Raw genomic sequence first — 12,288 nt, 5'->3', positions numbered from 1 at the left:
ACCATGTCTAATAAATACATTAGTTTCTTATAAGATTATGACTTAGTTAACCGGAATTTCATCTTTTACAATAGTTTTGATGGGATTTTGCCAAAGCATTTGTTTTAAAAAAATGTTATAATAAAATGACTCTAATTAGGTTGATACATAAGTGATTACACACATTTCTTTCAAAGAATAAAAGTTCGAGTATAAAACATACCGAGATTTTGATTACATACTTCTCCTAATCATTTCAGAAAAAGTCAAACCTCAGCCAGCTTCTAATCTAACAATCAAATTCTAGATTTGCACTTTTCGTGAAACAAAGTGTTGTCCACCTTCGAACAATCGTTCCAATACTTTAAATTTAGTGATGGTTTTGCAACTACAAAACGGGCGTTCACACTCTGGAATTGGGGGGTTTGTTCCTTCACAGAATGAATAGGAGACTTCTAGAATGAGCAGGATTTTTTATTTAGAACAAGGTCGCCTTTGCATTGGAATGGTCATCCATAAATAGAATGGGTGTTCCATTCCATGCCCATTTCAGGCACTTTAAAAGTTGGACATATATTGGTCGTGGCTTTCATCTTGTCTTAATTAATGTTAGTTCAAAATTGATCATTTCTCTTGAAACATGTACAAGGGTCAACATTATTTTAATAATTGTTTGAATAAATTATTTCATAATTTATATAGATTTTTAATGCATTTGGGTATTTTAAAATTATTCTAATTTACTTCTAAATCTGTTATAAGATGAATTATTATTGTAAGTCCTTGCAAAATGAGTCTACAAACCTATTTTGATTGGTAGCTAGATTCATGCTTGTAACATAAATTAATTTTTTACTCAAACAGTGAAATTTAATTTCTATTTGAATAGGGAAAAGGACTATTTCTCACCTATTTTTTAGCCCTATCTCAAACGCATACCCACGTCTAATGAAAAACTCAAACATTCACCCAAAGTTTAATCTGTTTGTAGTCACCCATATATTTTCTATTAGATTAAGGGGTAAATTCGTTATTTTAAAAATAATATTAAATAATTAAAATTTTCGTTATTTTATAAATAATATTAAATAATTAAAATTTTATCTCATTTTCCCCCCTTTAATTTGAAAAACTAATATTTATCCCCTGAATTAAGTTTTAAAAATTTCACTTTTCCCCCCTGAAATGCAACCACTTTTTCCGACGATGGCGGAGAAGTTTTTGTCCAAAGGTCGACCACCTCTGGACGACGTTTCGTTGTCCAGATCTTTGGATGACAAATCGTCGTCTATTCTGGACGACAAAGCTTCATCCAGTTTGGACGACGAGTGTCGTCCAGAGAATAGATAACGAGGATCGTCCAGAATGGACGACGAGCGTCGTCCAAAGAATGGACAACGCTCCATCATCCAGTGAAGCTCAACGAGCGTCGTCTAGATCTAGATGACACTCGTCACTCTCCCTCCAATCACGTCATCGCTGGTGGCTGGAGGGAAAGTGAAAAAAAAATTAGGGATTTGGGGGGGGGGGGGGGGGTGAAAGTCACTTTTCAAAGTTCTAGGATGTGGGTAAAAGTTAATTTTTAAAATCGGAGGGGAAAAATGCGATAAAATTACATAACTGGAATATAAACAGTAAAATGACGGTTTTATCCCTTTATTTAACGAAAAACTTAACGACGGTTTAGATATGAGTAGGTGTTTGGGTTTTTCATCAAACGTGGATATGCTTTTGAGATAGGCTAAAAAATGGGTGGGAAATAGTCCTTTTCCCATTTGAATATTAATGTTCTCTTAATAATTTTTCCTCAAACAAAATTTATAAAGTGTTTGGGTGGAATTTTATAAACATTTATCTTCTAATATATCTTTTATTACTTATACTACTTTATTTGATTTATTAGTAATAAAATACTATGATAATTTTTTATTATCAATATTAATATGACAAGTAATATAAATAGTATTTTGATTACAATTTTCCCTTAGATATTAAAAGATTATTATGATAGTCTTTATTTTATTATAATTATATTTTTATTTATTAATTTTTTTGGTTAAAAATAATTTCATTTTCAATTAATATAACAAATAACATAAGAAATATTTTAGAATAATTATATTCAAGCGTATTTAAGTAAAATAATATTCTAGTATTTTTTTTATTACTTCTAATCAAATACAATAATAATTTATTCTTACCCATTTTACCAAATTTTATCAAATATAATAATAATAATTTATTCTCACTAATCTTCAAGATAATCTATCAATTTTAATAATAAAATATTACTCAAACCAAACGCCCTCCTAAAGTCAAATGTGAGGGAATCAAATAACCTCAAACCATCCAGATCTGTATGAATAAACTTTTAGGTTGGAATTGTAGTAGATGTGCAAATAAAATCTAACCCAGTTTGTTTTTGGTGTCGTATTAGATTAATAAGTCAAGTCGAGTCGAAATTTAACAGCTCTACAAATGGTAGCACTTTTGCAACTCATAGCTTAAATTTAAAAATGTCTAATGACCAAATCTTTTAGAACAAACAATTGTACAGATAAAAGTATTAATCAACCCCATCATCTCCAGGAAAAAAAAATAATAATAATAATAATAATAACAGCGACTCAAAACTATAATAGATTTACACCTTCTAACCATCTATACTTACAATTTGGAGATGAAGGGCTTGTAGTAGTATACATGTACTCATACCCTACAAAAGAGTTATTAGAAGTTGGTTAGAGAATGAGAGAACCTCAAGTTTGGTTTTTTTGTCTGTCAGGAAACCTCGAAACCTTGAGTGTTGTCACCTGGATTTCAAAAATTGCTGGTACAGTAGAGCCTGTAATGATCCCCAGGAGGCTTGGAAAGTCCCTTTAGGAATCAGAGACGGGTTTCAGTTTGGATTCGAAGAACTTGGCAACTGCCTCATAGAGGTTTTCTTCCTCGAAGGGCTTTGAGACGTATCCATCCATTCCACATTTGAGGCACACTTCATATGTAGCATGAATAACATCAGCTGTCATGGCTAATATTGGCATGTGCCACTCGGACCTTTTGGCAGTACCATCAATTGTTGATCCACCATTTACCATCTGCTGCTCATTTACTTGGCTCTCCATCTTCCGAATTTGACGAGTTGCTTCAAACCTAAAAAGAGGTGAAAGAAATTAAGAGAATCCTTAAATAATCTGTGCATAACAGAAACACATTATAAATACCATGCAACATTAGAAAACCCATAGAGATTAATAAAAATCTCATTTTGAACAATAAAATCTTTTTAAGTAGACCCAATCCGAAATGTTCTTCATATGTGTAAGTAAATTGGCATAAGGCTTCAGCTATTTGATAAAGAATATCATCTCCATGAAGAACTATCAAGCATAGTAGTAGAGAGTCATTATTTAATCCAAGTTACATTCAGATAGCTGCTGTTAATAAAATTGAACTAGGACAAGGGTTTGTCAATGCCTCAAAAAAATGGAACATGATACAAAATAGATATATTGCCATTCCAGAAAAGAGACATACCCATCCATTTCTGGCATTTGAATATCCATGAAACAAGCATCGAAGCTGTGGGGTATTTGAAGTAACTTAAGTGCAGTTGCACCGCTAGCAGCACACTCTACATTGGCTCCAAACTTCTTTAGTGCACCAGCAGCAACTCTGCGATTTACAATGTTGTCATCAACCACCAAAATTTTTTTGCCACAAAGCAAGCTCTTAATAGGTACTCCAGAATCATTTGGCGCATCCTTTCCAGCTTGTTTCTTCATCCCTACACCCACCTGTTGAAGGCAAGCTGCAATCATACTTGCTCTTAAAGGTTTCATGATGACAGTATCCGAGAAACCTGCTGCCTTTGCTTTATCAAATTCATCATCACTAATATTTGTTGCAAGAAGAATCAGCCTAGGAAACTTCAAGACATGACCATTCTGCCTCAAATCCAAGAGCTGACCTATAGCAGAACCATGCTCACCGGATACCCAATAATCCTTCTCAACAAGAATCATATCAGGCTGGGTGTTATTTCTGTCATTTCATTGAAGTACTACCAATCAATTAGGCTAATCATTTAAGTTGAACAAATTATAAGAAAGGGTTACTCCAAATTCTTTTTCTTCTTATAAAATTCATCATATACTCTTTTCTCTTATTTCTACAACACACCCTTCTTTAATTTTCAAATAAACACTGTTATTAATCTTTTTATTAACGTTTCTCTTCAACAAGATTAATAAGATTTCATATGTATATTCAAAAAAACCTTCAGTCCATCACAACATAATTTTCTGGGTTCACGCCAGCCTAAGATTAAATAAAAGGACAAAAATTAGCAGTGCACCAACAAACTCAAGGTGTAGTTGTACTATCTAATTGGGATTTCTTCTATTGGGACACAATAAAGATTGCTCAGCACCTAGAAAAACTTACCCAGGTATAGTAGAACCATTTTTTCCAGACATGCCAAACACCGACTTGATGCTGGTAGCAACTTCAGACACAATGCCGAGTCTCCTCAAATGGTATTGGGTTACTGCAGCTCTAACTGGTTTTTCATCGACTACTACTGCTTTCAGTCCTCCAAAGGCGATAGGAAGCTCCTCAGATTTGGACTTGCTCCTATCAAGGCTTGCTTTTTTCTTATACCTCCCAAAAACAGCAGTGAATGAGAATGTGCTCCCAATCTTAGGACGGCTTACAAAGTTTATCTGACCATGCATCAGCTCAACCAAACACTTACTGATGCTTAAGCCTATACCAGTTCCTCCATAATGTCTAGAGGTTGAGCTGTCTGCTTGCATGAAGGGTGTGAAAACCCTGTGCTGGGCAGAGAAAGGGATCCCAATTCCTGTATCCTCTACACATACCATCAAAGTGACATCCTCCGAGGCATCATTAGCTGCCATCATGTCTACAACTGATGAATTAGGTTGCGAATCTTCATCAGCAACTAAATGTCTAAATGAATCCCAACAATTCCGTTCATCAGCAGCTCGGAAACCACTCAGAGTTCTGTACTGTTCCGTATCAGATTTGGCACCTTCTTCTGATCCTCCATTCAAGAAAGTCTCATCTTTCACATTTGTATTACCATTCGACTGTCCAGCTAGATGAACTTTGACAAATATATGCCCTCGCTCTGTGAACTGTCAAAACTTAACATTATGAATATCAACTGTATCAAGATGTTGATATGCAAAGAAAAATACGCTTGGCATGGTAGGAAATTAACCCTAGTGATGCAGTGTTCAAGTTATGAAATTTATTAAGGTACCACAAAACTTCACCAAGACCATTAGGCAATAAACCAATAGTAGTGAGAGAATTGCTATACACTAGTGTAAGTTAATTAATAAATCTAAAAATATTTACTCACTTTGACAGAGTTCCCCACAAGATTTGTGATGATCTGTCTGAATCTGCCAGGATCCCCTATAACAAATTCTGGAACTTTGTTAGAAACAAACACCGCCAGCTTTTCATCCCCATTTGATTATATATCAATAGCCATCATTCATAGATTGACGTCAACACCGCCAGAAAGGTAAACAGAAAAGAAGGAAAGAAAAATGAAGTTAGCAATATTTCAGCAAAAAATCACAAAATATATGTCAATTGTTGAGCACAATGCATGACAAGCAATACTGTGAGAGAAGCGGCAATATTTTTGGCCCTTTCAGCCAACTTTTTTATCAGATGAGATGAATTCAAAATTTTCATATAGTAGGGTACCAGCCTTACCTCAATGCCTTTCTTTCTAGACTTCTCAGAAAATAAAGACAGGACCTCATCCAGTATTGATCTCACATGGAACGGGAAAGCTTCCAGCTCTAATTTGCGAGCTTCAACTTTTGCCCGGTCAAGCACCTCATTTATTAATGTTATCAGTGCCTTTCCACAAGCTTGAGCAGTTTGAGTATAGTCTCTTTGTGTAGAACTTAACTCTGTACTTAGAAGCAAAGCAAGCATTCCTGCAACACAAGATATGATTGTATTCCCGTTTAGAAGGTGTCCAAGTATCAAAAATAGAATCGATAATTTTACACTGAAACTTCTTAAGTTATGAACATACCAAGGATACCATTCATGGGTGTTCTAATTTCATGAGAAACAGTTGCTAGAAACTGACATCAAAAACACAAATGACAATTAGGTCATGGTAAGTCTCACTTCATTAGAGTGAATCGTGCCATTGAAACATATCAGATATGATACCTGGGATTTGGCAACATCAGCTGCTTCTGCTCGGACTTTCAGTTCCTGCATTTCATGGAAATCATCCTCAACTTTAACAATGTGAATTGCTGCACCATATAAAATATACCCTACTAATAAACCAATCACGAAGAATAAGAAAGCAGTGGTGAGTGCCGTCCATGGAATGGGTGCCTTTTGAAGATATCTGCTCAGAATTCAAAATAATAAGAACATGCATGAGAAAGTCCTCAGATCTCTTTCATCTTATATGAAAAAAAAAAATAATCAGTGACTAGATTCACTTGCCTGCATTTCATCTCATGCTTTCTAAATGGATCTCCAAAATCAAGTTTGCTCTCATGCACAAGAGACATGTCACCGTCTTGATTCTGGTGACCATACATGATTAAGGGCTCTGAAGAGTTGGTGATATCATACACATTAACCAAGATTGCTTGATTACCAGCAAGTTGCCCAAGTAAATTCTCCACAAGGGACTCAACATCAAACGCTCCCCCAAGGTATCTGCTTTCAATCAGAATTTCATTTGAGAACAAAAAAATGTACCAAGTGCTTCCAAATTATGGTTAAATAGCTTAGAAGTTCAGAAACAGGAAAGATTAAGAAGGAATAATACACAATGCTCTGCAATGGATACCAACTGCAAGATGAACTAAGCCAATAGAGAATGTGCAAAAAAACTATAGAAAAGTTCAGCATTGTTCAAATACTAAACCACAAACCATTGGTACATTTAAAAGTAAGAATAATAATTGGTTCATGGTAAACCTCTTAATATAATTGAAAAAACAAGTCATTGGAGTGGTGGAAGTTGACAGCAATTCCAGTGATGTTAGTAAAGGAGGTTGTGATACTTGTAGAAATGAATCAATGCTGGTGTTGATGGTGCTAGTCACTTTAGAGTGCAAACGTTCAGCGATTTTTAAAATTGATAGCAACAGTGGTGGAGGCGGCAAAATGTCAAGAACAGTTCTGGTGGCAGAGATGATCCTAGCAGGCCAGTAGGGCTGATGTTAATGCAGTAAGGAATCAATACAACTTGACACATAACCTTATACACCTGAATTAGAACCGCCATGAGCCGAGAAGTATTTGCCAATGATAATCAGCCAATTCCTTAAACATATAAATCCTTCAGTTTTCTTATTCACTTCTGCTGAAAGATTTAATACCTACACGCTCCCATGTGTATCAAACAGTTGATAGCTGTGGTCATGGCAGTGCTTTTTACTACAAAGAGTCAGCATGAGCAGCACTTGTCCTTTTAGTCTATTTTTCAAGGCACTTTAAGAAAATTGAATCAGAAAGAATGGTTATCTGTAAGTTGTTAACATGTCACCAGCCAAGTTAACCAGACAGGCCCCATTAGAATGAAAGAAGGGAGGACAAACTTCCTTCTTAACAGTCATAGTAGAAAGAAAATGCAAAATTTTCTCGTGTAGAGATACATTAAAAGAAGCCCTTGGTTGGTACCCTCCAACTTAATAGCAACTGAGTTCTTTCTACCAATATGAAAACTGAGTTAGTTTCTTCTTTAAATCAAATTGAGGTAATTAACTTTGTTTGCAGTTTGTTTAAAAACTGAACTTAAAAGGCTAATAGAGTAGAAAAGCTCTCTTCACAAATTTTCGAATCTGAGAAACATCACTCTCAGTGGTCATCCAGAGTAAAACTATCTTCCTATTCCATGTTCACATTTCCTAAACCTCTCATGTTTTATGGGGCTATATTGTACACCTGTTAATATTTCTAAAATTGATTTGCATTGGTCTTATAGTTTACAAACACAAGAACTATTAAAGAAATAATTCAAGATACACCAGATAACAGAATAGAAAGGCAAACACAAGGACTTACCCTCCAGTTGCTTCAATACGCTCTGCTACAGTTGGCTTTGGAGGTAGCTTGGACTTATAAACTGGAATTGTCAACACAACACCAAGATGATGAGAACCCAGCAGCCTAAAGGGGCTTGTTAGAACTGCTTTCCCAGTAGCCCTAGCCCTCAAAATGTTTTCTCTGTCTTCCTACATCATGCAATGAGGAAATTACTTGTCTAAGCAAACATTGAATTTCTCCAGTATACGAAAAAACTTTAAATTCATGCCCAAGATAAGCAACTTGAGGACCAGAATTCAATAACATACCTCCCCAGACATCATGTCAAGTGATCCAATATAGGAGACAGTTTCTTGAGAGAATATCACCGGTGCATACTCATCCCGCACAGGTGAAGGTTCTGTATCCATTGTCTTTATAATCCACCCATTCTCTCTTTCAAATTTTTCCCTCTCTGAATCAAGCACTCTTTGTGCATAAGCAACTCCACTCATCAAGGGTCGCTCAAAAGCCGTTCTAGCCGTGTACTCTGCAAATGTTTCCTGATTTTTTTTGCAACAAGCAATCAAGCCAAAATTCTCGTGGAAATTATGAAAAGCTTTGTTTAATATCAACATGATCAATTTTGTCCCCAGAAAAATTAAAGAATTGCTTAAACTAACTTCTACAACTTGTAACCTAGATCAAGATGAATTTTCCCATCTTCTTTAAACTAAAGACAACGGCAAACTAAAAATTCCAAATTCAATAAAACTTTTCAAGAATTTTTCTCTCAAACCAAACAAAAATTAAATGACTAAAGTTAAAAATTTGAAAGCAAGAAGAATACTACACAAACCTGATCAATTGCAGAAGGATTCTTGATGTAATGGAAGGTAGAAACAAGAATGGCAAGGGCATGAACATGGTTAACACTAACACTGAACTGATCTTGCAACATTCTAGCCCTCTGATCACACATACTAATCAAAAAATCTTTCCTCCTGACCTTATTTTCAGCATCCATACCTTCAAAGAGCAACATGCTGAAAAAAGCCACCATCAAAACCCATAGCATAAAAAACTTGGGAAGCCAACCCCTGTTGGCCTGAATAAATGTGTACCCTTTTTTAGTCCCCGTTTGATCATTTACTCTCAGAGAAACTGAATGGTTCTGAACCAGTGACTGCTTCTGGATATGGTGCTGTAGCATCTTCAAACACATCTCAATACAACCCACAAAAACAACAAAAGAACCCCCACTACTACTTGCTACACACCCACTCCATATCTAAGATATCTAAGAAAATGCAAAAAGAACACAACTTTGTTTCAAGTACAGGAAAGTCATCAGATAAACTTTTTCACTACATAGAAAAATACGATTGCAGCATTGTTTGGTGCGACTGAAGAACAAAAAAGTAAGAATTATTAAAAAACAGCTCAAAGCCCAACAAGAAATACATATAAAATTCTCAGTTTCTTGCTCTGTGTTTCAAAGCTCTGTATAGTGTAGACCTATTAAGACCCTCTTTCTCAAAAACAGAATAGAAAAGCTCCAAAATCTGAGAGACAAGCATGGGTCTCAAAAGATGGAAAGGAGCTCAAATTCCAAAAATGGGGTTAGTTTAAAAACTAGAAACAAACACACTAATCATGTTCTCTTCAAGCGTGAAGTATTTGGTAGAAGCAACGAGACAAAACAACACCACGTTCACTGCTTCTCTGTTAAAAATAATAAAATAAAAATTTTGAGAGATGGATTGACCCAGCCAGAACAAAACCAGCGAAGCACAACAAAGCAAAATATATTACAGAGAGAAGACGAGAAAGATTTGTTTAAGCTGGAGAGAGAGGTGAAAATGGTTTTGAATTTATTGAGTGAAATTAAATAAATTAATTAATTAAAGTGAAACTAAATCCACGTTAACTCTCTCACTTCTCCATCCTGTGTCTTCTCAATCTCACACCCTACTTTGTCTCCTCCTCTCCTTCGTCTAACTGAATAATTATGCACTTTTTTTTTTTTTTTTTCTGTTTTTTAATTCTCATTAGCATGGGTTTGATACTTAGCCCAATCAACCGGTTCAATCGGAGGAAGAGGGATCTGATAGCCATTTCAGTCCGGATTAAGTTTGTCTAAGTATTTGTCATTAAAACGGATGCATGGATGAATGTATGGTTAAACTCGGTAAATCAAATCAAATCAAATCAAATTGGGTTAATCCAACCAAATCATCACAATTTCATACTTGCTAAAACTCAAATCCAACTCTTAACAAATTAACATCGTCGTCATGGCCATAATTTATGACACTTGGTCTTAGCTTATTAGGCTACATGACCCAAAAAGATTTGAGATATCAAAGGTGCCATCACAATGGAAATAAGTCTAACCTATAGGTTAATTTTTTTATTATTATTGTTTCTATCACTTGTGTATTGTTCAAGAGATAGACAAAGAATCCTGATTTTATTATTTAAATCACTATCACATATCTTAACGATAATGACACCTCCGCAAAGCTCGATCTCATTCCTTTGAATTTACCTAAAACCCCCCCTTTTTCTTTTGCTTAATTCTTAAACTACCCTTTCCCTATATTTTATTACAAAATTTGGTAGATAAAATTAAAATTACAATAATAAATTTGACTGGTGGTGGAACAAATTCTTGTACCACCCATTTGAACAACACATATTTAGTAGCATCTCCTGAAAAGAGTGATGGATATAAAATAGTCTTTGCATGATAATAAATTAATTTTACAAGGCTTATAAAATATGGACCAATCAATTAAATTAATAGATTTGATAAATTTATAATATATATATATATATATATATATATATATATATATATATATATAAACCCTGATGAAATTGTTTGCTGAGAAGTAATCAAAGATTATTTTAATAATTTATTTTTTATTATTAATATTATCATTTTTATTTTGTCAATGATAAAATATTTTAATAATTTTTTATTAAATAATTTGATTATTATATATGCTTTCAGAATTAAAAGATTATTAAGATATTTTTTATTTTATTATAATTTTATCTTTATTTATTAAATTTTTAAAACTAAAGTATCATCACTTTTAATTAATATAACATGTAGTATGAAAAATATTTTAAAAAAAATTATATCAGTAACATTTAGATAAAATAATTGTTGGAATAAAGTTATGAAATATGAGCAGATGAAAAGAATTTAGAACAAATATAGTATCTCAGAAATTTTATTACACAATTTGTAGGCAAAGGCAATGAACTAAGAACAAGATGAAAAAAATGCAACTTCAATCACCATTCAATCTATCAACAAGACACACATATATATAGGTAAACAAATGAGAAAAAAATGTCACATTATGATTTAGTGGCTGTTAACTACACCCACTAACTACACTTATTAAACTAAAGACTAGGATAAATTTAATTTACTAACAATACTCATTAAACTAAATATTAAGACACATTTAACTAACCCAAGCTATAAATAAAAGTTAACTTTGCATCAATTTTTTTTAACATCCCCCCTTGATGCAAAGTCAGCAACTCCAAGTGATGATCGAAACTTCACAAATTTGGAGTAACCAAGCCCCTTAGTAAAGTCATCAACCACTTGATCATTTGTTGAGCAATACTTCATCACAATCAACCCTTCTGCCACGCCATCTCGAATAAAGTGATGACGAAGCTCGATGTGCTTTGTTCTTCCGTGAAACACTAGGTTCTTAGTCATTGAGATTGTTGTTTTGTTATCACAAAAAATCTTTGTAGCCTTTGCTTGAGCTTGGTGTAAATCTTCCATAATCCTCCGCATCCAAATTGCTTGACAAGCAGCTGAGGTTGCAGCAATATACTCAACTTTTGAAGATGATAATGTTGTGGTTGTTTGCTTCTTTGAGCTCCATGACACAACTTCTGAGCCAAAATTGAAAATAAAGCCACTTGTACTCTTTCTATCATCTACAAAATCTGCCCAATCACTGTTAGTGAAACCAGATTGTTTAAAGTTAGGAACTGGTTTTTACCAAATTTCGAAATTGCTTGTAGTGAAGAATTTGCTTTGTTGCCCCAACGTTATGTAAGGAGGGATTATGCATAGACCTTGAGACTAAACTGACTGGGAACATGATATCTGGACAGGTATGAGTTAAATACATCAACTCTCCAACCAAACTTCTGAAATACTTCTCATGGGCTTTTGAGGTTCGATCATCCATTGTCAACTTCTCATTTGTGTTC

At 34.2% G+C, this 12,288-nt stretch overlaps 1 protein-coding gene across 2 annotated transcripts; it reads right to left on the bottom strand.

Annotated features, from left to right (window-relative positions):
• Positions 1 to 2,483: 2,483 nt before the first annotated feature.
• LOC123217025 (histidine kinase 4-like) lies at positions 2,484 to 10,046 on the bottom strand. Of its 2 annotated transcripts, XR_006502403.1 has the most exons (12): positions 8,891 to 10,046; positions 8,361 to 8,594; positions 8,071 to 8,240; positions 6,499 to 6,717; positions 6,211 to 6,397; positions 6,068 to 6,119; positions 5,737 to 5,966; positions 5,372 to 5,470; positions 4,426 to 5,141; positions 3,517 to 4,023; positions 2,793 to 3,132; positions 2,484 to 2,695 (listed from the first exon to the last, which is right to left on the bottom strand). XR_006502403.1 is itself a non-coding variant. In XM_044637761.1 (11 exons), the coding sequence occupies exons 1-11, from the start codon at positions 9,254 to 9,256 to the stop codon at positions 2,859 to 2,861; spliced, it is 3,054 nt and encodes a 1,017-aa protein (XP_044493696.1). In that variant the 5' UTR covers positions 9,257 to 10,045; the 3' UTR covers positions 2,484 to 2,858. The 2 variants fall into 2 exon arrangements, 1 of the variants encoding a protein (XP_044493696.1); XM_044637761.1 differs by having other exon boundaries at positions 2,484 to 3,132; positions 8,891 to 10,045.
• Between the last annotated feature and the right edge of the window lie 2,242 nt (positions 10,047 to 12,288).

Source organism: Mangifera indica, chromosome 5 (genome assembly GCF_011075055.1).
Source record: "Mangifera indica cultivar Alphonso chromosome 5, CATAS_Mindica_2.1, whole genome shotgun sequence".
Lineage (NCBI taxonomy): Eukaryota > Viridiplantae > Streptophyta > Magnoliopsida > Sapindales > Anacardiaceae > Mangifera > Mangifera indica.
Note: the sequence above shows the minus strand (reverse complement) of the source record. Positions and strands in the feature narration are given on the sequence as shown.